General features: G+C 52.6%; 1 protein-coding gene across 1 annotated transcript in view; it reads left to right on the top strand.

Annotated features, from left to right (window-relative positions):
- The first annotated feature begins 1,571 nt into the window (after positions 1-1,571).
- Positions 1,572-27,794, top strand: part of LOC127926579 (uncharacterized) — a 39,176-nt gene continuing 12,953 nt past the window's right edge. The window contains exons 1-4 of the mRNA XM_052512016.1: positions 1,572-1,684; positions 1,822-2,215; positions 8,251-8,368; positions 20,862-21,029. Of these exons, the coding sequence (XP_052367976.1) occupies positions 1,572-1,684; positions 1,822-2,215; positions 8,251-8,368; positions 20,862-21,029 (793 nt within the window). The remainder of the gene's footprint in view (positions 1,685-1,821; positions 2,216-8,250; positions 8,369-20,861; positions 21,030-27,794) is intronic.

Raw genomic sequence — 27,794 nt, 5'->3', positions numbered from 1 at the left:
CTTGTGTATGGCTGCTCAGCCATGGAAACCCATTTCATGAAGCTCCCGACGAACAGTTCTCGTGCTGATGTTGCTTCCAGAGGTAGTTTGGAACTCGGTAATGGAGGGTTGCAACCCGAGGACAGACAATTCAGCACCCGGAAGCCCCGTTCTGTGAGGTTGTGTGGTCTACCACTTTGTGGCTGAGCCGTTGTTGCTCCTAGACATTCCACTTCACAATAGAGTTGACCAGGGGCAGCTCTAGCAGGGCAGAAATGTGAAAAACTGACTTGTTGGAAAGGTGGCATCCTATGACGGTGCCACGTTGAAAGTCTTAAGGCCATTTCTACTGTCAATGTTTGTCTATGGAGATTGCATGGCTGTGTGCTCAGTTTTCTACACCTGTCAGCAATGGGTGTGGCTGAATTAGCCGAATCCACTAATGTGAAGGGGTGTCCTCATACTGCTGTATGTATTGTTTATGTCCTTGAGCCAATTTATTTTAAAATTGCACACAGAAGTTGTAGTTGCTAATGGCAGCCTGCAGTACCCCTGTCGGCCTTCAACGTGACTCAATGAGAGGAGGCGGATCTGAGCCTCCTGGAGAGGAGGCGGCACTGAGCCTCCTGGAGAGGAGGCGGATCTGAGCCTCCTGGAGAGGAGGTGGCACTGAGCCTCCTGGAGAGGAGGCGGCACTGAGCCTCCTGGAGAGGAGGCGGCACTGAGCCTCCTGGAGAGGAGGCGGCACTGAGCCTCCTGGAGAGGAGGCGGCACGGAGCCTCCTGGAGAGGAGGCGGCACGGAGCCTCCTGGAGAGGAGGCGGCACTGAGCCTCCTGGAGAGGAGGCGGCACTGAGCCTCCTGGAGAGGAGGCGGCACTGAGCCTCCTGGAGAGGAGGCGGCACTGAGCCTCCTGGAGAGGAGGCGGCACTGAGCCTCCCGGAGAGGAGGCGGCACGGAGCCTCCCGGAGAGGAGGCGGCACGGAGCCTCCCGGAGAGGAGGCGGCACGGAGCCTCCCGGAGAGGAGGCGGCACGGAGCCTCCCGGAGAGGAGGCGGCACGGAGCCTCCCGGAGAGGAGGCGGCACTGAGCCTCCCGGAGAGGAGGCGGCACTGAGCCTCCCGGAGAGGAGGCGGCACGGAGCCTCCCGGAGAGGAGGCGGCACGGAGCCTCCCGGAGAGGAGGCGGCACGGAGCCTCCCGGAGAGGAGGCGTCACTGAGCCTCCCGGTGAGGAGGCGGCACGGAGCCTCCTGGAGAGGAGGCGGCACTGAGCCTCCTGGAGAGGAGGCGGATCTGAGCCTCCTGGAGAGGAGGCGGATCTGAGCCTCCTGGAGAGGAGGCGGCACTGAGCCTCCTGGTGAGGAGGCGGCACTGAGCCTCCTGGTGAGGAGGCGGATCTGAGCCTCCTGGAGAGGAGGCGGCACGGAGCCTCCTGGTGAGGAGGCGGCACGGAGCCTCCTGGAGAGGAGGCGGCACGGAGCCTCCTGGACTAGCTCAAACTGTACATGTTGTTTCTATGAGACGCCGTCTGAGCTAAAAAGCGACTTGCTTGCGCTATTGTGTCTTCACATAGGAATGAATGGTGTCGCGTGATGGATGGCTTTGGCCTTTGTTTCTCCAATCACTGGTTCCCCCCTCAGACAAGAACTCGACGCAGGACCACTAGAGCCAGACGTCTACAGGGGCAGAGGGGGGGAGGGGGGGGGTGAGAGGTCATGCTTGGCTTTCCTGTGCCCTAACCCTCCGTCCCTACTTACTTTCTGGGTAGGGGGTCCCCCCTCTCCTGTCACTCAACCGGCAGGGCTTCTCTGCTCTCTGCCGGCCGTCATCTCTACTCCTCAGGGCAACAGCTGAGTTGACACGCCTGGAGGCCAGGCAGAACATCCCACCTCCAAGCCCTTTACCTCCTCTACCTTCCCCAGACCCTCCCCAGGATCCCTACCCAGGATCCCTCCCCAGGATCCCTACCCAGGATCTCTCCCCAGACCCTCCCCAGGATCCCTACCCAGGATCTCTCCCCAGACCCCCAGGATCTCTCCCCAGACCCTCCCCAGGAGACCCCCTCCCCACCCATACCCCCCCTAGGAGCCCCTCCCCTAGGAGCCCCTCCCCCAGGAGCCCCTCCCCAGGAGCCCCTCCCCAGGAGCCCCTCCCCCAGGAGCCCCCCAGGAGGCCCCCCAGGAGCCCCCCTCCCCAGGAGCCCCCTCTAGGAGCCCCCTATACTGATTGTCACTGTGTCCCGTGGTGTTTCATGTGTAGTTAAACGTCTGTCCGTAAACAGCGTTTTGAAGTGACAGAACGTTTACAGATGAAGTGATAATCAGACTATAATCTCTTTCTTATTGTTGCCCTGTTTCTATAACTCCTTGATGAGCTATTTATTATTCCTCCTCGTTATGTTTACCAGTTCCCACCGAGCTGGGCCACGGAAAACCCTCTGCCGCCGCGGCTCTGTGGTGTGTGTGTGTGTGTGTGTGTGTGTGTGTGTGTGTGTGTGTGTGTGTGTGTGTGTGTGTGTGTGTGTGTGTGTGTTAGGTGCTCAGTGTAAATATTTTCACCAGACAGTCTGTTTTGGCATCGCTGTGTTTACTTTAGCCGACCGACCGACCGACTGGGGGAGACACACTCATTCAGTCCATGTTTAAATGTCGTCTTCATTACTACACCAACACCACAAGCAGAGGACTGGTCTGATCACATTCATTACTACACCAACACCACAAGTAGAGGACTGGTCTGATCACATTCATTACTACACCAACACCACAAGTAGAGGACTGGTCTGATCACATTCATTACTACACCAACACCACAAGCAGAGGACTGGTCTGATCACATTCATTACTACACCAACACCACAAGCAGAGGACTGGTCTGATCACATTCATTACTACACCAACACCACAAGCAGAGGACTGGTCTGATCACATCCATTACTACACCAACACCACAAGCAGAGGACTGGTCTGATCACATTCATTACTACACCAACACCACAAGCAGAGGACTGGTCTGATCACATTCATTACTACACCAACACCACAAGCAGAGGACTGGTCTGATCACATTCATTACTACACCAACACCACAAGTAGAGGACTGGTCTGATCACATTCATTACTACACCAACACCACAAGCAGAGGACTGGTCTGATCACATTCATTACTACACCAACACCACAAGTAGAGGACTGGTCTGATCACATTCATTACTACACCAATACCACAAGCAGAGGACTGGTCTGATCACATTCATTACTACACCAACACCACAAGTAGAGGACTGGTCTGATCACATTCATTACTACACCAACACCACAAGCAGAGGAGTGGTCTGATCACATCCATTACTACACCAACACCACAAGCAGAGGACTGGTCTGATCACATCCATTACTACACCAACACCACAAGCAGAGGACTGGTCTGATCACATTCATTACTACACCAACACCACAAGTAGAGGACTGGTCTGATCACATTCATTACTACACCAACACCACAAGTAGAGGACTGGTCTGATCACATTCATTACTACACCAACACCACAAGCAGAGGACTGGTCTGATCACATTCATTACTACACCAACACCACAAGTAGAGGACTGGTCTGATCACATCCATTACTACACCAACTCCACAAGCAGAGGACTGGTCTGATCACATCCATTACTACACCAACACCACAAGCAGAGGACTGGTCTGATCACATTCATTACTACACCAACACCACAAGCAGAGGACTGGTCTGATCACATTCATTACTACACCAACACCACAAGTAGAGGACTGGTCTGATCACATTCATTACTACACCAACACCACAAGCAGAGGACTGGTCTGATCACATTCATTACTACACCAACACCACAAGTAGAGGACTGGTCTGATCACATCCATTACTACACCAACACCACAAGCAGAGGACTGGTCTGATCACATCCATTACTACACCAACACCACAAGCAGAGGACTGGTCTGATCACATTCATTACTACACCAACACCACAAGCAGAGGACTGGTCTGATCACATCCATTACCACACCAACACCACAAGCAGAGGACTGGTCTGATCACATTCATTACTACACCAACACCACAAGTAGAGGACTGGTCTGATCACATTCATTACTACACCAACACCACAAGTAGAGGACTGGTCTGATCACATTCATTACTACACCAACACCACAAGTAGAGGACTGGTCTGATCACATTCATTACTACACCAACACCACAAGCAGAGGACTGGTCTGATCACATTCATTACTACACCAACACCACAAGCAGAGGACTGGTCTGATCACATTCATTACTACACCAACACCACAAGTAGAGGACTGGTCTGATCACATTCATTACTACACCAACACCACAAGCAGAGGACTGGTCTGATCACATTCATTACTACACCAACACCACAAGCAGAGGACTGGTCTGATCACATTCATTACTACACCAACACCACAAGTAGAGGACTGGTCTGATCACATTCATTACTACACCAACACCACAAGCAGAGGACTGGTCTGATCACATTCATTACTACACCAACACCACAAGCAGAGGACTGGTCTGATCACATTCATTACTACACCAACACCACAAGTAGAGGACTGGTCTGATCACATTCATTACTACACCAACACCACAAGCAGAGGACTGGTCTGATCACATTCATTACTACACCAACACCACAAGCAGAGGACTGGTCTGATCACATCCATTACTACACCAACACCACAAGTAGAGGACTGGTCTGATCACATTCATTACTACACCAACACCACAAGTAGAGGACTGGTCTGATCACATCCATTACTACACCAACACCACAAGTAGAGGACTGGTCTGATCACATTCATTACTACACCAACACCACAAGCAGAGGACTGGTCTGATCACATTCATTACTACACCAACACCACAAGCAGAGGACTGGTCTGATCACATTCATTACTACACCAACACCACAAGTAGAGGACTGGTCTGATCACATTCATTACTACACCAACACCACAAGTAGAGGACTGGTCTGATCACATCCATTACTACACCAACACCACAAGTAGAGGACTGGTCTGATCACATTCATTACTACACCAACACCACAAGCAGAGGACTGGTCTGATCACATTCATTACTACACCAACACCACAAGTAGAGGACTGGTCTGATCACATTCATTACTACACCAACACCACAAGTAGAGGACTGGTCTGATCACATTCATTACTACACCAACACCACAAGCAGAGGACTGGTCTGATCACATTCATTACTACACCAACACCACAAGTAGAGGACTGGTCTGATCACATTCATTACTACACCAACACCACAAGCAGAGGACTGGTCTGATCACATTCATTACTACACCAACACCACAAGCAGAGGACTGGTCTGATCACATTCATTACTACACCAACACCACAAGCAGAGGACTGGTCTGATCACATCCATTACTACACCAACACCACAAGCAGAGGACTGGTCTGATCACATTCATTACTACACCAACACCACAAGTAGAGGACTGGTCTGATCACATTCATTACTACACCAACACCACAAGTAGAGGACTGGTCTGATCACATTCATTACTACACCAACACCACAAGCAGAGGACTGGTCTGATCACATTCATTACTACACCAACACCACAAGTAGAGGACTGGTCTGATCACATTCATTACTACACCAACACCACAAGCAGAGGACTGGTCTGATCACATTCATTACTACACCAACACCACAAGTAGAGGACTGGTCTGATCACATCCTGTCAAACCTGGAGGTTAAAATGGATGGCTGGAGAGTTGTCACAGTATAACGGGGAGGAAGGAGGGAGGGAGGAGGAAGGAGGGAAGGAGGGAGGGAGGAGGAAGGAGGGAAGGAGGGAGGGAGGGAGGAGGAAGGAGGGAAGGAGGGAGGGAGGGAGGAGGAAGGAGGGAGGGAAGGGAGGGGGAGGGAGGAGGAAGGGGGAATGAAGAATGAACAAGGGAGGAAGGGGAGGAGGAGAAGTAGGAGGGAAGGGGAGGAGAAGTAGGAGGGAAGGGAGGAGAAGTGGGAGGGAAGGGGAGGGAGGAGGGAGGGAAGGGGAGGAGAAGTAGGAGGGAAGGGGAGGAGAGGAGGGAGGAAGAGGGGGAGGAGGGAGGAGAGGGGGAGGAAGAGGGAGAGGAGGGAGGAAAAGGGAGAGGAGGGAGGAAGAGGGAGGGAGAGGAGGGAGGAAGAGGGAGAGGAGGGAGGAAGAGGGAGAGGAGGGAGGAAGAGGGAGAGGAGGGAGGAAGAGGGAGAGGAGGGAGGAAGAGGGGGAGGGAGGAAGAGGGAGAGGAGGGAGGAAAAGGGAGAGGGAGGGAGGAAGAGGGAGAGGAGGGAGGAAGAGGGAGAGGAGGGAGGAAGAGGGAGAGGAGGGAGGAAGAGGGGGAGGAGGGAGGAAGAGGGGAGGAGGAAGGAAGAGGGGGAGGAGGGAGGAAGAGGGGGAGGAGGGAGGAGAGGGGGTGGGGAGAGGGGGGTTATTTGTGTTTTTGGTTTTGCCACCTTTAGTGTTTAGGTTAGTCAGAACAGCGCTGAGTTCTCAGACTGACATGTTAACCACCTGATCCTGTGTCTGTGTGTCTGTGTGCGTGTGTGTCTGTGTGCGTGTGTGTCTGTGTGCGTGTGTGTCTGTGTGCGTGTGTGTCTGTGTGCGTGTGTGTCTGTGTGCGTGTGTGTCTGTGTGCGTGTGTGTCTGTGTGCGTGTGTGTCTGTGTGCGTGTGTGTCTGTGTGCGTGTGTGTCTGTGTGCGTGTGTGTCTGTGTGCGTGTGTGTGTGTCTGTGTGCGTGTGTGTCTGTGTGCGCGTGTGTCTGTGTGCGCGTGTGTCTGTGTCTGTGTCTGTGTCTGTGTGTGTGTGTGTGTGTGTGTGTGTGTGTGTGTGTGCGCGTCTGTGTGTGTGTGTGTGTGTGTGCGCGTCTGTGTGTGTCTGTGTGTGTGTGTGCTCTCTGCCCTGCAGTGTCCCATACCCCCTTGTATGTATTGATTAGGGTTCATAAGGGCACTGGAGGAGGTTGTAAACCAGGGAGGAGTGTTAGTGATGATCACTGGTGTCTACACCCCTCCCTCAACCCCCCTCTGCAGCATCCTTGTTACCCTACCTCCCTCCCCTCAACCTCCCACCCCTCTGCAGCATCCTTGTTACGCCTCCCTCCCCCTCCCTCTCCCTCCCCCTCAACCTCCCACCCCTCTGCAGCATCCTTGTTACCCTACCTCCCTCCCCTCAACCTCCCACCCCTCTGCAGCATCCTTGTTACGCCTCCCTCCCCTCCCTCCCTCCCCCTCAACCTCCCACCCCTCTGCAGCATCCTTGTTACCCCTCCCTCCCCCTCAACCTCCCACCCCTCTGCAGCGTCCTTGTGACCCCTTACCCCTCCCTCCCTCCCTCCCTCCCTCCCTCCCTCCCTCCCTCCCTCCCGACCCCCTACACCTCGTCCTCTGTTCATGTCTCTCTCAGTTCAATTCAAGGGGCTTTATTACCTCTGGGGAAACATGTGTTAACATTGTTAAAGGTGAAATAGATCATAAAGAAAGGTGAAATAATCAATAATAAATGAACAGTTTCAAAGGATTATACACATGTCATTATGTCTGTATACAGTGTTGTAACCATGTGGAAATAGTCTCTCCTTCTCCTTCTGGGTCTCTCTCTCTGTCTCTCTCATTGTCTCTGTCTCTCTCTCGGTCTCTCTCTGCTTGTCTCTGTCTTTCTCCTTCTGTGTCTCTCTCTCTCTCTCTGTCTCTCTCTCTCACTCTCTCTCTCTGTCTCTCTCTCTGTCTCTCTGTCTCTCTGTCTCTCTCTCACTGTCTCTCTCTGTCTCTCTCTCTGTCTCTCTCTCTGTCTCTCTCTCTGTCTCTCTCTCTGTCTCTCTCTCTCTCTCTCTCTCTCTCTGTCTCTCTGTCTCTCTCTCTCTCTCTCTCTCTCTCTCTCTCTCTCTCTCTCTCTCTCTCTCTCTCTCTCTCTCTCTCTCTCTCTCTCTCTCTCTCTCTCTCTCTCTCTCTCTCTGTCTCTGTCTCTGTCTCTGTCTCTGTCTCTGTCTCTGTCTCTGTCTGTCTCTCTCTCTGTCTCTCTCTCTCTCTCTCTCTCTCTCTCTCTCTCTCTCTCTCTCTCTCTCTCTCAGAATTCAATTCAGTTTAAGTGCTTTATTGGCATGGAAACACATTGCCAAAGCAAGAGAAATAGATAATAAACAAAAGTGATTATTAAATCTCTCTGTGTGTTTGTTTTCCTGTGCAGGACGACCATGAGAGTGGTTCTAGCTCTACCAGTCGCAGCGCCTCAGAGAGCTCCAAGACCCTTCCCAAGCCCCGTCGCCTCCAGCAGGCCGCCCCCTCCGACCCAGACCTGCCCCCAGGTGAGTGATGGCTCCGTGACCACAGGGAGTACTCTACCCCCTGCTTCACGCTGACCACCAGGCAGGGCTAGGCCTCAGTGGGTGGATGAATCACTGACAGGACAGGTCTTATCAGAAAAAGGGGCGTCTGACCACCGCGGTCCTCGATGCGTTCCTATTCCCTAGCCCTGTGCACCCTGCTCAGAAGTAGGGCACCATCTAGGGAATAGGGTGTAATTTAGGATTCCAGTCGTCCCACAGGACAGGGATTCCAACCTCTCTCCTCCTAACGACACGCCCCTTAACAACGACACTTAGCGACGCAATAAAGTCCTCGTGTGAGTGAGGCTGTGAACCCAGATCTGTTAGGACTTTATCAATGAAACATCTCTGAACTGACTTCAGAGAGGCCGAAGTTATGACTCATTTTACTGTCCGGAGAGACTCTCTGCAGGCGTAATGATAAATCCATCACTCACTCATTTACTACCATGTCAATATACTACCATGTCAACTTACTACCATGTCAACTTACCACTCATATACTACCATGTCAACTTACCACTCAATATACTACCATGTCAGCTTACCACTCAATATACTACCATGTCAGCTTACCACTCAATATACTACCATGTCAGCTTACCTCTCATTTACTACCATGTCAGCTTACCACTCAATATACTACCATGTCAACTTACCACTCATTTACTACCATGTCAACTTACCACTCATTTACTACCATGTCAACATACTACCATGTCAACATACTACCATGTCAACTTACTACCATGTCAACTTACTACCATGTCAATTTACCACTCAATATCCTACCATGTCAGCTTACCTCTCATTTACTACCATGTCAGCTTACCACTCATTTACTACCATGTCAACTTACCACTCATTTACTACCATGTCAGCTTACCACTCATTTACTACCATGTCAACTTACCACTCATTTACTACCATGTCAGCTTACCTCTCATTTACTACCATGTCAACTTACCACTCATTTACTACCATGTCAACTTACCACTCATTTACTACCATGTCAGCTTACCTCTCATTTACTACCATGTCAACTTACCACTCATTTACTACCATGTCAACTTACCACTCATTTACTACCATGTCAGCTTACCACTCATTTACTACCATGTCAACTTACCACTCATTTACTACCATGTCAGCTTACCACTCATTTACTACCATGTCAACTTACCACTCATTTACTACCATGTCAACTTACCACTCATTTACTACCATGTCAGCTTACCACTCATTTACTACCATGTCAACTTACCACTCATTTACTACCATGTCAGCTTACCACTCATTTACTACCATGTCAGCTTACCACTCATTTACTACCATGTCAACTTACCACTCATTTACTACCATGTCAGCTTACCACTCATTTACTACCATGTCAACTTACCTCTCATTTACTACCATGTCAGCTTACCACTCATTTACTACCATGTCAACTTACCACTCATTTACTACCATGTCAACTTACCACTCATTTACTACCATGTCAGCTTACCACTCATTTACTACCATGTCAGCTTACCACTCATTTACTACCATGTCAACTTACCTCTCATTTACTACCATGTCAGCTTACCACTCATTTACTACCATGTCAACTTACCACTCATTTACTACCATGTCAACTTACCACTCATTTACTACCATGTCAGCTTACCACTCATTTACTACCATGTCAACTTACCACTCATTTACTACCATGTCAACTTACCACTCATTTACTACCATGTCAGCTTACCACTCATTTACTACCATGTCAGCTTACCTCTCATATACTACCATGTCAACTTACTACCATGTCAACTTAGCACTCATTTACTACCATGTCAACCAGTAGAGCTGTGTGTAGACCAGTATCCCAGGCCAGTAGAGCTGTGTGTAGACCTGTATCCCAGACCAGTAGAGCAGTATCCCAGACCAGTAGAGCAGTATCCCAGACCAGTAGAGCTGTATCCCAGACCAGTAGAGCAGTATCCCAGACCAGTAGAGCTGTGTCCCAGACCAGTAGAGCTGTGTGTAGACCAGTATCCCAGACCAGTAGAACAGTATCCCAGACCAGTAGAGCTGTATCCCAGACCAGTAGAGCTGGGTGTAGACCAGTATCCCAGACCAGTAGAGCTGGGTGTAGACCAGTATCCCAGACCAGTAGAGCAGTATCCCAGACCAGTAGAGCTGTATCCCAGACCAGTAGAGCTGTATCCCAGACCAGTAGAGCAGTATCCCAGACCAGTAGAGCTGTGTCCCAGACCAGTAGAGCTGTGTGTAGACCAGTATCCCAGATCAGTAGAACAGTATCCCAGACCAGTAGAGCTGGGTGTAGACCAGTATCCCAGGCCAGTAGAGCTGTATCCCAGGCCAGTAGAGCTGGGTGTAGACCAGTATCCCAGGCCAGTAGAGCTGGGTGTAGACCAGTATCCCAGACCAGTAGAGCTGTGTGTAGACCAGTATCCCAGACCAGTAGAACAGTATCCCAGACCAGTAGAGCTGGGTGTAGACCAGTATCCCAGGCCAGTAGAACAGTATCCCAGGCCAGTAGAGCTGGGTGTAGACCAGTATCCCAGGCCAGTAGAGCTGGGTGTAGACCAGTATCCCAGGCCAGTATAGCTGTATCCCAGACCAGTAGAGCTGGGTGAAGAGCCCCTCTGGGGAAACCTCCGTGCTGTATCACCACCCACTCTGGGGGAACCTCCGTGCTGTATCACAACCCACTCTGGGGAACCTCCGTGCTGTATCACCACCCACTCTGGGGAACCTCCCCTGGGGAACCTCCGTGCTGTATCACAACCCACTCTGGGAAACCTCCTCTGGGGAACCTCCGTGCTGTATCACAACCCACTCTGGGGGAACCTCCTCTGGGGAACCTCCGTGCTGTATCACAACCCACTCTGGGGAACCTCCGTGCTGTACCACAACCCACTCTGGGGAACCTCCGTGCTTTTCACAACCCACTCTGGGGAACCTCTGTGCTGTATCACAACCCACTCTGGGGAACCTCCTCTGGGGAACCCCCGTGCTGTATCACCACCCACTCTGGGGAACCTCTATGCTGTATCACAACCCACTCTGGGGAACCTCCTCTGGGGAACCTCCGTGCTGTATCACCACCCACTCTGGGGAACCTCCGTGCTTTTCACAACCCACTCTGGGGAACCTCCTCTGGGGAACCTCCGTGCTGTATCACAACCCACTCTGGGAAACCTCCGTGCTGTATCACAACCCACTCTGGGGAACCTCCTCTGGGGAACCTCCGTGCTGTATCACCACCCACTCTGGGGAACCTCCGTGCTTTTCACAACCCACTCTGGGGAACCTCCGTGCTGTATCACAACCCACTCTGGGGAACCTCCGTGCTTTTCACAACCCACTCTGGGGAACCTCCTCTGGGGAACCTCCGTGCTGTATCACCACCCACTCTGGGGAACCTCCGTGCTGTATCACAACCCACTCTGGGGAAACCTCCGTGCTGTATCACAACCCACTCTGGGGAACCTCCTCTGGGGAAACCTCCGTGCTGTATCACCACCCACTCTGGGGAACCTCCGTGCTGTATCACAACCCACTCTGGGGAAACCTCCATGCTGTATCACAACCCACTCTGGGGAACCTCCTCTGGGGAACCTCTGTGCTGTATCACCACCCACTCTGGGAAACCTCCTCTGGGGAACCTCCGTGCTGTATCACCACCCACTCTGGGGGAACCTCCATGCTGTATCACAACCCACTCTGGGGAACCTCCTCTGGGGAACCTCCGTGCTGTATCACCACCCACTCTGGGGGAACCTCCATGCTGTATCACCACCCACTCTGGGGAACCTCCTCTGGGGAACCTCTGTGCTGTATCACAACCCACTCTGGGGGAACCTCCGTGCTGTATCACCACCCACTCTGGGGAACCTCCTCTGGGGAACCTCTGTGCTGTATCACAACCCACTCTGGGGGAACCTCCGTGCTGTATCACCACCCACTCTGGGGAACCTCCGTGCTGTATCACAACCCACTCTGGGGAACCTCTGTGCTGTATCACCACCCACTCTGGGGAACCTCTGTGCTGTATCACCACCCACTCTGGGGAAACCTCCGTGCTGTAGAACCACCCCCTCTGGGGAACCTCCTCTGGGGAACCTCCGTGCTGTATCACCACCCACTCTGGGGAACCTCCTCTGGGAAACCTCCGTGCTGTATCACCACCCACTCTGGGGAACCTCCGTGCTGTATCACCACCCACTCTGGGGGAACCTCCGTGCTGTATCACCACCCACTCTGGGGGAACCTCCGTGCTGTATCACAACCTCCTCTGGGAAACCTCCGTGCTGTATCACCACCCACTCTGGGGAACCTCCGTGCTTTATCACCACCCACTCTGGGGGAACCTCCGTGCTGTATCACCACCCACTCTGGGGGAACCTCCTCTGGGAAACCTCCGTGCTGTATCACAACCCACTCTGGGGAACCTCCTCTGGGGAACCTCCGTGCTGTATCACCACCCACTCTGGGGGAACCTCCGTGCTGTATCACCACCCACTCTGGGGGAACCTCCTCTGGGAAACCTCCGTGCTGTATCACCACCCACTCTGGGGAAACCTCCGTGCTGTATCACCACCCACTCTGGGAAACCTCCGTGCTGTATCACCACCCACTCTGGGGAAACCTCCGTGCTGTATCACAACCCACTCTGGGAACCTCCGTGCTGTATCACAACCCACTCTGGGGAAACCTCCGTGCTGTATCACAACCCACTCTGGGGAACCTCCGTGCTGTATCACAACCCACTCTGGGGAACCTCCGTGCTGTAACACCACCCACTCTGGGGGAACCTCCGTGCTGTATCACCACCCACTCTGGGGAAACCTCCTCTGGGAAACCTCCGTGCTGTATCACCACCCACTCTGGGAAACCTCCGTGCTGTACCACCACCCACTCTGGGGAACCTCCTCTGGGAACCTCCGTGCTGTATCACAACCCACTCTGGGGAACCTCCTCTGGGGAACCTCCGTGCTGTATCACAACCCACTCTGGGAACCTCCTCTGGGGAACCTCCGTGCTGTATCACCACCCACTCTGGGGAAACCTCCTCTGGGGAACCTCCGTGCTGTATCACAACCCACTCTGGGGAACCTCCGTGCTGTATCACCACCCACTCTGGGAAACCTCCGTGCTGTACCACCACCCACTCTGGGGGAACCTCCGTGCTGTATCACCACCCACTCTGGGAACCTCCTCTGGGGAACCTCCGTGCTGTATCACAACCCACTCTGGGGAAACCTCCGTGCTGTATCACCACCCACTCTGGGGAAACCTCCTCTGGGGAACCTCCGTGCTGTATCACAACCCACTCTGGGGAAACCTCCGTGCTGTATCACCACCCACTCTGGGGAACCTCCTCTGGGGAACCTCTGTGCTGTATCACAACCCACTCTGGGGGAACCTCCGTGCTGTATCACCACCCACTCTGGGGAACCTCCGTGCTGTATCACAACCCACTCTGGGGAACCTCTGTGCTGTATCACCACCCACTCTGGGGAACCTCTGTGCTGTATCACCACCCACTCTGGGGAAACCTCCGTGCTGTAGAACCACCCCCTCTGGGGAACCTCCTCTGGGGAACCTCCGTGCTGTATCACCACCCACTCTGGGGAACCCACTCTGGGGAACCTCCGTGCTGTATCACCACCCACTCTGGGGAACCTCCGTGCTGTATCACCACCCACTCTGGGGGAACCTCCGTGCTGTATCACCACCCACTCTGGGGGAACCTCCGTGCTGTATCACAACCTCCTCTGGGAAACCTCCGTGCTGTATCACCACCCACTCTGGGGAACCTCCGTGCTTTATCACCACCCACTCTGGGGGAACCTCCGTGCTGTATCACCACCCACTCTGGGGGAACCTCCTCTGGGAAACCTCCGTGCTGTATCACAACCCACTCTGGGGAACCTCCTCTGGGGAACCTCCGTGCTGTATCACCACCCACTCTGGGGGAACCTCCGTGCTGTATCACCACCCACTCTGGGGGAACCTCCTCTGGGAAACCTCCGTGCTGTATCACCACCCACTCTGGGGAAACCTCCGTGCTGTATCACCACCCACTCTGGGAAACCTCCGTGCTGTATCACCACCCACTCTGGGGAAACCTCCGTGCTGTATCACAACCCACTCTGGGGAACCTCCGTGCTGTATCACAACCCACTCTGGGGAAACCTCCGTGCTGTATCACAACCCACTCTGGGGAACCTCCGTGCTGTATCACAACCCACTCTGGGGAACCTCCGTGCTGTAACACCACCCACTCTGGGGGAACCTCCGTGCTGTATCACCACCCACTCTGGGGAAACCTCCTCTGGGAAACCTCCGTGCTGTATCACCACCCACTCTGGGAAACCTCCGTGCTGTACCACCACCCACTCTGGGGAACCTCCTCTGGGGAACCTCCGTGCTGTATCACAACCCACTCTGGGGAACCTCCTCTGGGGAACCTCCGTGCTGTATCACAACCCACTCTGGGGAACCTCCTCTGGGGAACCTCCGTGCTGTATCACCACCCACTCTGGGGAAACCTCCTCTGGGGAACCTCCGTGCTGTATCACAACCCACTCTGGGGAACCTCCGTGCTGTATCACCACCCACTCTGGGAAACCTCCGTGCTGTACCACCACCCACTCTGGGGGAACCTCCGTGCTGTATCACCACCCACTCTGGGGAACCTCCTCTGGGGAACCTCCGTGCTGTATCACAACCCACTCTGGGGAAACCTCCGTGCTGTATCACCACCCACTCTGGGGAAACCTCCTCTGGGGAACCTCCGTGCTGTATCACAACCCACTCTGGGGAAACCTCCGTGCTGTATCACCACCCACTCTGGGGAACCTCCTCTGGGGAACCTCCGTGCTGTATCACCACCCACTCTGGGGAACCTCCTCTGGGGAACCTCCGTGCTGTATCACCACCCACTCTGGGGAAACCTCCTCTGGGGAACCTCCGTGCTGTATCACCACCCACTCTGGGGAACCTCCTCTGGGGAACCTCCGTGCTGTATCACCACCCACTTTGGGGAACCTCCTCTGGGGAACCTCCGTGCTGTATCACAACCCACTCTGGGGAAACCTCTGTGCTGTATCACCACCCACTCTGGGGAAACCTCCTCTGGGGAACCTCCGTGCTGTATCACAACCCACTCTGGGGAACCTCCTCTGGGGAACCTCCGTGCTGTATCACCACCCACTCTGGGGAACCTCCGTGCTGTATCACCACCCACTCTGGGGAACCTCCGTGCTGTATCACCACCCACTCTGGGGAACCTCCGTGCTGTATCACCACCCACTCTGGGGAACCTCCTCTGAGAAACCTCCGTGCTGTATCACAACCCACTCTGGGGAACCTCTGTGCTGTATCACCACCCACTCTGGGGAAACCTCCGTGCTTTTCACAACCTCCTCTGGGGAACCTCCGTGCTGTATCACCACCCACTCTGGGGAACCTCCTCTGGGGAACCTCCTCTGGGGAACCTCCGTGCTGTATCACAACCCACTCTGGGGAACCTCCTCTGGGGAACCTCCTCTGGGGAACCTCCGTGCTGTATCACCACCCACTCTGGGGAACCTCCTCTGGGGAACCTCCTCTGGGGAACCTCCGTGCTGTATCACAACCCACTCTGGGGGAACCTCCATGCTGTATCACCACCCACTCTGGGGAACCTCCTCTGGGGGAACCTCTGTGCTGTATCACCACCCACTGCTTTCAGCTGGACGACCATACATGACTCTTAGTTGGAGATGTAAATGGGGATTTCTAACAGTGTGAGTTATAGTATACAGTGTGTGGTTGTGTTACACAGGGCCTGTTCAACAGTAGCCAAGCGTTTCTGTTTTAACAAGGTCTATACACTATATATATGTATCTATGTGGACACTCCTTCACATTAGTGGATTTGGCTATTTCAGTCACACCCTGTTGCTGACAGGTGTGTAAAATCGAGCACACAGCCATGCAATCTCCATAGACAAACATTGGCAGTAGAATGGCCTTACTGAAGAGCTCAGTGACTTTCAATGTGGCACCGTCATAGGATGCCACCTTTCCAACAAGTCTGTTTGTCAAATGTCTGCCCTGCTAGAGCTGCCCCGGGTCAACTCTAAGTGCTGTTATTGTGAAGTGGAAACGTCTAGGAGCAACAACGGCTCAGCCACGAAGTGGTAGGCCACACAAGCTCACAGAAAGGGACCAACGTGGGCTGAGGTGCGTAAAAAATAGTTTGTCCTCGGTTGCAACCCTCCAATACCAAGTTCCAAACTGCCTCTGGAAGCAACGTCAGGACAAGAACTGTTCGTCGGGGAGCTTCATGAAATGGGTTTCCATGGCTGAGCAGTCGCACACAAGCCTCAGATCACCATGAGCAATGCCAAGCGTCGGCTGGAGTGGAGCAGCTGGACTCTGGAGAGATGAATCACGCTTCACCATCTGGCAAGTTCAACGGACGAATCTGGGTTTGGCAGATGTCAGTAGAACGCTACCTGTCCCAATGCACAGTGCCAACTGTAAAGTTTGGTGGAGGAGGAATAATGGTCTGGGGCTGTTTTTCATGGTTCAGGTCCCTTACTTCCAGTGAAGGGAAATCTTAACACTACAGCATACAATGAATACCATTCTAGACTATTCTGTGGTTCCAACTCTGTGGCAAAAGTTTAGTGACGTTTGGGCATTTCTCTTGGAAGAGGGATGAAAGCTCTTGTTTGTTGAGTGTTGAATTCAGCAGTTAATAGAACTCACAGGTAGTTTGAAAGAAGAGAGAACCATTCAGACTCATAACCATTCAGACCCTGAACCATTCAGACCCTGAACCATTCAGACCCTGAACCATTCAGACCCAGAACCATTCAGACCCAGAACCATTCAGACCCAGAACCATTCAGACCCTGAACCATTCAGACCCTGAACCATTCAGACTCATAACCATTCAGACCCTGAACCATTCAGACTCATAACCATTCAGACCCAGAACCATTCAGACCCAGAACCATTCAGACCCTGTATTCCACAGAGGAGACTACTTGACTTGGCTCTGTGTTGCTGAGCTCATCAAGTAGTCTGGTCCTGTATTCCACAGAGGAGACTACTTGACTTGGGTCTGTGTTGCTGAGCTCATCAAGTAGTCTGGTCCTGTATTCCACAGAGGAGACTACTTGACTTGGGTCTGTGTTGCTGAGCTCATCAAGTAGTCTGGTCCTGTATTCCACAGAGGAGACTACTTGACTTGGGTCTGTGTTGCTGAGCTCATCAAGTAGTCTGGTCCTGTATTCCACAGAGGAGACTACTTGACTTGGGTCTGTGTTGCTGAGCTCATCAAGTAGTCTGGTCCTGTATTCCACAGAGGAGACTACTTGACTTGGGTCTGGGGGTTTGGGTGGAGGGCTGGGATTTGGGTGGAGGGCTGGGGGTTTGGGTGGAGGGCTGGGGGTTTGGATGGAGGGGTGGAGGTTGGAGCAGAGGGGTGGGGGTTGGGGTGGGGTGGAGGGCTGGGTGGAGGGGTGGGGGTTGGGGTGGAGGGTTGGGGTGGAGGGGTGGGGGTTGGAGTAGAGGGGTGGGGATTGGGGTGGAGGGCTGGGGGTTGGGGTGGAGGGCTGGGGGTGGGGTGGAGCGCTGGGGGTTGGGGTGGAGGGCTGGGGGTGGGGTGGAGCGCTGGGGGTTGGGGTGGAGGGCTGGGGGTTGGGGTGGAGGGTTGGGGTGGAGGGGTGTAGGGCTCTGGGCTGACCGGGAGTGGGCCTCGGTCGGTGGTGAAACAGGTAAATTAGATCCAGAGTGGGAATAGCAGGAGGCTGTTTTACTGCCCAGCTCAGTCTGCAGGTGTGACAGGAACCTTCTGACTGACCCCAACACCACACACACACACACACACACACACACACACACACACACACACACACACACACACACACACACACACACACACACACACACACACACACACACACACACACACACACACACACACACACATATAACTTTGTACATGTGTGTTTTGGTCGTGAGAAAAAATAACAGAACAGTCCCTCTATTCATGGACCTCTGTTCTAACCAAGGAGTCCAGTATTAAGGCTGGTCCAGGATCAGTTGGTACAGCCTTACAGAGACATGGTTAACCAAGGAGTCCAGTATAAAGGCTGGTCCAGGATCAGTTGGTACAGCCTTACAGAGACATGGTTAACCAAGGAGTCCAGTATAAAGGCTGGTCCAGGATCAGTTGGTACAGCCTTACAGAGACATGGTTAACCAGGGAGTCCAGTATAAAGGCTGGTCCAGGATCAGTTGGTACAGCCTTACAGAGACATGGTAACCAGGGAGTCCAGTATAAAGGCTGGTCCAGGATCAGTTGGTACAGCCTTACAGAGACATGGTTAACCAAGGGGGGGTGGGATAGAGGAGGGAGAGTGGGGGGTGTTGGGATAGAGGAGTTTGGGATGAGGGAGGAGGGAGGGAGGAGGGAGAAGGGAGAAGAGGGGGTTGGGATAGAGGAGTTTGGGAGGAGGGAGGGAGAAGGGAGAAGAGGTGGGGTGGGATAGAGGAGTTTGGGAGGAGGGAGGAGGGAGGGAGGAGGGAGAAGGGAGAAGAGGGGAGGTGGGATAGAGGAGTTTGGGAGGAGGGAGGAGGGAGGGAGGAGGGAGAAGGGAGAAGAGGGGGTTGGGATAGAGGAGTTTGGGAGGAGGGAGGAGGGAGGGAGAAGGGAGAAGAGGTGGGGTGGGATAGAGGAGTTTGGGAGGAGGGAGGAGGGAGGGAGGAGGGAGAAGGGAGAAGAGGGGAGGTGGGATAGAGGAGTTTGGGAGGAGGGAGGAGGGAGGGAGGAGGGAGAGTGGGGGGTGTTGGGATAGAGGAGTTTGGGATGAGGGAGGGAGAGGAGGGAGGAGGGAGAGTGGGGGGTGTTGGGATAGAGGAGTTTGGGAGGAGGGAGTATGGAGAGGAGAGCACAGGGAGTGGAGGGATTAGGGAAGAGGGAGGGAGAGTAGGGGTGGTGGGATAGAGGAGTTTGGGAGGAGGGAGGGAGGAGGGAGATTAGGGGTGGTGGGATAGAGGAGTTTGGGAGGAGGGAGAGTTTGGAGCTAGTGTCTGTATGTTTCAGAGAGCAGGTGGTGGTAATGTCTACGAGGGTTGGTGGAGGGAGGAGGTGGAGGGAGGAGGAGGAGGAGGGAGGTGGAGGGAGGAGGAGGAGGGAGGTGGAGGCCTGCTGCTGTACATAGTTCTGGTTCTACTGAGCTCCACATCCGAGGGAAGACGAGAGAGAATTCACTGAAGATTTGTGGCGCTGGACTGGAGCAACACTGTTTTCTTCTGGATATTTAGCTAATTTAACTGCTCATGTCCAAGAGACACACTGTGGCAATAAATAACATGTCCGACTCTGAGCTTATTTACGAGCCCACGTAGAGCCAGGAGGTTATGGTTAGAGTCTGAGGAGAGGAGGGGTTAGAGTCTGAGGAGAGGAGAGGTCAGGGTTAGAGTCTGAGGAGAGGAGAGGTCAGGGTTAGAGTCTGAGGAGAGGAGAGGTCAGGGTTAGAGTCTGAGGAGAGGAGAGGTCAGGGTTAGAGTCTGAGGAGAGGAGAGGTCAGGGTTAGAGTCTGCGGAGAGGAGAGGTCAGGGTTAGAGTCTGAGGAGAGGAGAGGTCAGGGTTAGAGTCTGAGGAGAGGTCAGGGTTAGAGTCTGAGGAGAGGTCAGGGTTAGAGTCTGAGGAGAGGAGAGGTCAGGGTTAGAGTCTGAGGAGAGGAGAGGTCAGGGTTAGAATCTGAGGAGAGGTCAGGGGTTAGAGGAGAGGTCAGGGGTTAGAGGAGAGGTTAGGGGTTAGGGTAGAGATCAGGGGTCTTAGGAGAGGTCAGGGTTAGAGGAGAGGTCAGGGTTAGAGGAGAGGTCAGGGGTTAGAGGAGAGGTTAGGGTAGAGATCAGGGGTCAGGGTTAGAGGAGAGGTCAGGGTTAGAGGATTGGTTAGGGGTTAGGGTAGAGATCAGGGGTCAGGGTTAGAGGAGAGGTCAGGGGTTAGAGGAGAGGTTAGGGTAGAGGTCAGGGGTTAGAGGAGAGGTTAGGGTAGGGTAGAGATCAGGGGTCAGGGTTAGAGGAGAGGTCAGGGTTAGAGGAGAGGTTAGGGGTTAGGGTAGAGATCAGGGGTCAGGGTTAGAATCTGAGGGAGGTCAGGGTTAGAGGAGAGGTCAGGGGTTAGAGGAGAGGTTAGGGTAGGGTAGAGATCAGGGGTCAGGGTTAGAATCTGAGGGGAGGTCAGGGTTAGAGGAGAGGTCAGGGTTAGAGGAGAGGTTAGGGGTTAGGGTAGAGGTCAGGGGTCAGGGTTAGCTGCCAGGGAATGTTTCTTTAAGGAAGCTCTGAATTACACTTGTCTCTGTTTCACTGGGTATTAACACTAAATTAATGGTGTGTGTGTGTGTGTGTGTGTGTGTGTGTGTGTGTGTGTGTGTGTGTGTCCCTCCAGGCTACGTCCAGAGTCTGATCCGTCGGGTGGTGAACAACGTCAACATTGTGGTCAACAACCTGATCTTGAAGTACGTTGAGGACGACATCGTCCTGTCTGTCAACATCACCTCTGCTGAGAGTTACACCGTCCATGAGTTCTGGGACCGAGCCTTTATGGACATCACAGGTCAGCTGTCTGTTACACCTGTTATATAGGGGACACACCTGTTATATAGGGGACACACCTGTTATATAGGGGACACACCTGTTATATAGGGGACACACCTGTTAACATGAGTTCTGGGACCGAGCCTTTATGGACATCACAGGTCAGCTGTCTGTTACACCTGTTATATAGGGGACACACCTGTTATATAGGGGACACACCTGTTATATAGGGGACACACCTGTTAACATGAGTTCTGGGACCGAGCCTTTATGGACATCACAGGTCAGCTGTCTGTTACACCTGTTATATAGGGGACACACCTGTTATATAGGGGACACACCTGTTATATAGGGGACACACCTGTTAACATGAGTTCTGGGACCGAGCCTTTATGGACATCACAGGTCAGCTGTCTGTTACACCTGTTATATAGGGGACACACCTGTTATATAGGGGACACACCTGTTATATAGGGGACACACCTGTTAACATGAGTTCTGGGACCGAGCCTTTATGGACATCACAGGTCAGCTGTCTGTTACACCTGTTATATAGGGGACACACCTGTTATATAGGGGACACACCTGTTATATAGGGGACACACCTGTTAACATGAGTTCTGGGACCGAGCCTTTATGGACATCACAGGTCAGCTTTCTGTTACACCTGTTATATAGGGGACACACCTGTTATATAGGGGACACACCTGTTATATAGGGGACACACCTGTTATATAGGGGACACACCTGTTATATAGGGGACACACCTGTTATATAGGGGACACACCTGTTAACATGAGTTCTGGGACCGAGCCTTTATGGACATCACAGGTCAGCTGTCTGTTACACCTGTTATATAGGGGACACACCTGTTATATAGGGGACACACCTGTTATATAGGGGACACACCTGTTATATAGGGGACACACCTGTTATATAGGGGACACACACACCTGTTATATAGGGGACACACCTGTTATATAGGGAACACACCTGTTATATAGGGGACACACCTGTTATATAGGGGACACACCTGTTATATAGGGAACACACCTGTTATATAGGGGACACACCTGTTATATAGGGGACACACCTGTTATATAGGGAACACACCTGTTATATAGGGAACACACCTGTTATATAGGGAACACACCTGTTATATAGGGAACACACCTGTTATATAGGGGACACACCTGTTATATAGGGGACACACCTGTTATATAGGGGACACACCTGTTATATAGGGGACACACCTGTTATATAGGGGACACACCTGTTATATAGGGAACACACCTGTTATATAGGGGACACACCTGTTATATAGGGAACACACCTGTTATATAGGGAACACACACACCTGTTATATAGGGAACACACCTGTTATATAGGGGACACACCTGTTATATAGGGGACACACCTGTTATATAGGGGACACACCTGTTATATAGGGGACACACCTGTTATATAGGGGACACACCTGTTATATAGGGAACACACCTGTTATATAGGGGACACACACACCTGTTAACCAGGACTATATAGGGGACACACACCTGTTAACCTGGACTATATAGGGGACACACACCTGTTAACCTGGACTCTATAGGGGACACACACCTGTTAACCAGGACTATATAGGGGACACACACCTGTTAACCTGGACTCTATAGGGGACACACACCTGTTAACCTGGACTCTATAGGGGACACACACCTGTTAACCAGGACTATATAGGGGACACACACCTGTTAACCAGGACTATATAGGGGACACACACCTGTTAACCTGGACTATATAGGGGACACACACCTGTTAACCTGGACTATATAGGGGACACACACCTGTTAACCTGGACTATATAGGGGACACACACCTGTTAACCTGGACTATATAGGGGACACACACCTGTTAACCTGGACTCTATAGGGGACACACACCTGTTAACCTGGACTATATAGGGGACACACACCTGTTAACCTGGACTCTATAGGGGACACACACCTGTTAACCAGGACTATATAGGGGACACACACCTGTTAACCTGGACTATATAGGGGACACACACCTGTTAACCTGGACTCTATAGGGGACACACACCTGTTAACCTGGACTATATAGGGGACACACACCTGTTAACCTGGACTATATAGGGGACACACCCACCTGTTAACCAGGACTCTATAGGGGACACACACCTGTTAACCTGGACTATATAGGGGACACACACCTGTTAACCTGGACTCTATAGGGAACACACACTGGGGTAGTTTACACTATAAGGTCCAGGCCTTAAAACAGTCAGTACACAGCGTGTTGGTTCTGGGGTAGAACAGTCAGTACACAGCGTGTTGGTTCTGGGGTAGAACAGTCAGTACACAGCGTGTTGGTTCTGGGGTAGAACAGTCAGTACACAGCGTGTTGGTTCTGGGGTAGAACAGTCAGTCCACAGCGTGTTGGTTCTGTGGAAGAACAGTCGGTACACAGCGTGTTGGTTCTGGGGTAGAACAGTCAGTCCACAGCGTGTTGGTTCTGGGGTAGAACAGTCAGTACACAGCGTGTTGGTTCTGGGGTAGAACAGTCAGTACACAGCATGTTGGTTCTGTGGAAGAACAGTCAGTACACAGCGTGTTGGTTCTGGGGTAGAACAGTCAGTACACAGCGTGTTGGTTCTGGGGTAGAACAGTCAGTACACAGCGTGTTGGTTCTGTGGAAGAACAGTCAGTACACAGCGTGTTGGTTCTGGGGTAGAACAGTCAGTACACAGCGTGTTGGTTCTGGGGTAGAACAGTCAGTACACAGCGTGTTGGTTCTGGGGTAGAACAGTCAGTACACAGCGTGTTGGTTCTGGGGTAGAACAGTCAGTACACAGCGTGTTGGTTCTGGGGTAGAACAGTCAGTACACAGCGTGTTGGTTCTGGGGTAGAACAGTCAGTACACAGCGTGTTAGTTCTGGGGTAGAACAGTCAGTACACAGCGTGTTGGTTCTGGGGTAGAACAGTCAGTACACAGCATGTTGGTTCTGGGGTAGAACAGTCAGTACACAGCGTGTTGGTTCTGTGGAAGAACAGTCAGTACACAGCGTGTTGGTTCTGGGGTAGAACAGTCAGTACACAGCGTGTTGGTTCTGGGGTAGAACAGTCAGTACACAGCGTGTTGGTTCTGGGGTAGAACAGTCAGTACACAGCGTGTTGGTTCTGGGGTAGAACAGTCAGTACACAGCGTGTTGGTTCTGTGGCCCTTTGGAATTTGAAGTGGTCGTCTCGGCGACCAGACTAAGTGGACTGTTGACTGTAATTGTCCATGAAGCCATTAACACCCCTTAGTGAGAACACGTTGTCCACTTCTAAATGCCCCGGTACTTAAGAGACAAGTGACTCTGCAGAATGTCTTCTCTCTCTGGCTGTTTGAAGTGGACTCAGAGATAATGAATTTACTGCCAGGGCCTGGACATCTCTCTCTCTCTCTCTCTCTCTCTCTCTCTCTCTCTCTCTCTCTCTCTCTCTCTCTCTCTCTCTCTGTCTCTCTGTCTCTCTCTCTATGTCTCTATGTCTCTCTCTCTATGTCTCTCTCTCTCTGTCTCTCTCTCTATGTCTCTCTCTTTCTCTCTCTCTCTCTTCGTCTCTCTCTCTCTCTGTCTCTCTCTCTCTTCCTCTCTCTGTCTCTCTCTCTCTCTGTCTCTCTCTGTCTCTCTCTCTTCCTCTCTCTTCCTCCATCTCTCTCTCTCTCTTCCTCTCTCTCTATGTCTCTCTCTTTCTCTCTCTCTCTCTTCCTCTCTCTGTCTCTCTCTCTCTCTGTCTCTCTCTCTCTCTTCCTCTCTCTGTCTCTCTCTCTCTCTGTCTCTCTCTGTCTCTCTCTCTTCCTCTCTCTTCCTCCATCTCTCTCTCTCTCTTCCTCTCTCTCTCTCTCTCTCTTCTCTCTCTCTCTCTCTCTCTCTCTCTCTCTCTCTCTCTCTCTCTCTCTCTCTCTCTCTCTCTCTCTCTCTCTCTCTCTCTCTCTGTCTCTCTCTCTCTACTGATAAATATGCCCAATTGGCGCATCACAGTGCAAGAGGCATCACTACAGACCCTGGTCCGAATCCAGTCTGTATTTACATTTTACATTTACATTACATTTAAGTCACTTAGCAGACGCTCTTAACCAGAGCGACTTACAAATTGGTGCATTCACCTTATGACATCCAGTGGAACAGCCACTTTACAATAGTGCATCTAAATCTTTTAAGGGGGGGGGTGAGAAGGAATACTTTATCCTATCCTAGGTATTCCTTAAAGAGGTGGGGTTTCAGGTATCTCCGGAAGGTGGTGATTGACTCCGCTGTCCTGGCGTCGTGAGGGAGTGTGTTCCACCATTGGGGAGCCAGAGCAGCGAACAGTTTTGACTGGGCTGAGCGGGAACTGTACTTCCTCAGTGGTAAGGAGGCGAGCAGGCCAGAGGTGGATGAACGCAGTGCCCTTGTTTGGGTGTAGGGCCTGATCAGAGCCTGGAGGTACTGAGGTGCCGTTCCCCTCACAGCTCCGTAGGCAAGCACCATGGTCTTGTAGCGGATGCGAGCTTCAACTGGAAGCCAGTGGAGAGAGCGGAGGAGCGGGGTGACGTGAGAGAACTTGGGAAGGTTGAACACCAGACGGGCTGCGGCGTTCTGGATGAGTTGTAGGGGTTTAATGGCACAGGCAGGGAGCCCAGCCAACAGCGAGTTGCAGTAAGCCAGACGGGAGATGACAAGTGCCTGGATTAGGACCTGAGGCAGGGTCGTACTCTGCGGATGTTGTAGAGCATGAACCTACAGGAACGGGCCACCGCCTTGATGTTAGTTGAGAACGACAGGGTGTTGTCCAGGATCACGCCAAGGTTCTTAGCGCTCTGGGAGGAGGACACAATGGAGTTGTCAACCGTGATGGCGAGATCATGGAACGGGCAGTCCTTCCCCGGGAGGAAGAGCAGCTCCGTCTTGCCGAGGTTCAGCTTGAGGTGGTGATCCGTCATCCACACTGATATGTCTGCCAGACATGCAGAGATGCGATTCGCCACCTGGTCATCAGAAGGGGGAAAGGAGAAGATTAATTGTGTGTCGTCTGCATAGCAATGATAGGAGAGACCATGTGAGGTTATGACAGAGCCAAGTGACTTGGTGTATAGCGAGAATAGGAGAGGGCCTAGAACAGAGCCCTGGGGGACACCAGTGGTGAGAGCGCGTGGTGAGGAGACAGATTCTCGCCACGCCACCTGGTAGGAGCGACCTGTCAGGTAGGACGCAATCCAAGCGTGGGCCGCGCCGGAGATGCCCAACTCGGAGAGGGTGGAGAGGAGGATCTGATGGTTCACAGTATCGAAGGCAGCCGATAGGTCTAGAAGGATGAGAGCAGAGGAGAGAGAGTTAGCTTTAGCAGTGCGGAGCGCCTCCGTGATACAGAGAAGAGCAGTCTCAGTTGAATGACTAGTCTTGAAACCTGACTGATTTGGATCAAGAAGGTCATTCTGAGAGAGATAGCGGGAGAGCTGGCCAAGGACGGCACGTTCAAGAGTTTTGGAGAGAAAAGAAAGAAGGGATACTGGTCTGTAGTTGTTGACATCGGAGGGATCGAGTGTAGGTTTTTTCAGAAGGGGTGCAACTCTCGCTCTCTTGAAGACGGAAGGGACGTAACCAGCGGTCAGGGATGAGTTGATGAGCGAGGTGAGGTAAGGGAGAAGGTCTCCGGAAATGGTCTGGAGAAGAGAGGAGGGGATAGGGTCGAGCGGACAGGTTGTTGGGCGGCCGGCCGTCACAAGACGCGAGATTTCATCTGGAGAGAGAGGGGAGAAAGAGGTCAGAGCACAGGGTAGGGCAGTGTGAGCAGAACCAGCGGTGTCGTTTGACTTAGCAAACGAGGATCGGATGTCGTCGACCTTCTTTTCAAAATGGTTGACGAAGTCATCTGCAGAGAGGGAGGAGGGGGAGGGGAGGAGGATTCAGGAGGGAGGAGAAGGTGGCAAAGAGCTTCCTAGGGTTAGAGGCAGATGCTTGGAATTTAGAGTGGTAGAAAGTGGCTTTAGCAGCAGAGACAGAGGAGGAAAATGTAAAGAGGAGGGAGCGAAAGGATGCCAGGTCCGCAGGGAGGCGAGTTTTCCTCCATTTTCGCTCGGCTGCCCAGAGCCCTGTTCTGTGAGCTCGCAATGAGTCGTCGAGCCACGGAGCGGGAGGGGAGGACCGAGCCGGCCTGGAAGATAGGGGACATAGAGAGTCAAAGGATGCAGAAAGGGAGGAGAGGAGGGTTGAGGAGGCAGAATCAGGAGATAGGTTGGAGAAGGTTTGAGCAGAGGGAAGAGATGATAGGATGGAAGAGGAGAGAGTAGCGGGGGAGAGAGAGCGAAGGTTGGGACGGCACGATACCATCCGAGTAGGGGCAGTGTGGGAAGTGTTGGATGAGAGCGAGAGGGAAAAGGATACAAGGTAGTGGTCGGAGACTTGGAGGGGAGTTGCAATGAGGTTAGTGGAAGAACAGCATCTAGTAAAGATGAGGTCGAGCGTATTGCCTGCCTTGTGAGTAGGGGGGGAAGGTGAGACGGTGAGGTCAAAAGAGGAGAGGAGTGCAAAGAAGGAGTCAGAGAGGAATGAGTCAAAGGTAGACGTGGGGAGGTTAAAGTCGCCCAGAACTGTGAGAGGTGAGCCGTCCTCAGGAAAGGAGCTTATCAAGACATCAAGCTCATTGATGAACTCTCCGAGGGGACCTGGAGGGCGATAAATGATAAGGATGTTAAGCTTGAAAGGGCTGGTAACTGTGACAGCATGAAATTCAAAGGAGGCGAT

This window comes from Oncorhynchus keta, unplaced genomic scaffold, assembly GCF_023373465.1.
Source record: "Oncorhynchus keta strain PuntledgeMale-10-30-2019 unplaced genomic scaffold, Oket_V2 Un_contig_7839_pilon_pilon, whole genome shotgun sequence".
NCBI lineage: Eukaryota > Metazoa > Chordata > Actinopteri > Salmoniformes > Salmonidae > Oncorhynchus > Oncorhynchus keta.
Note: the sequence above shows the minus strand (reverse complement) of the source record. Positions and strands in the feature narration are given on the sequence as shown.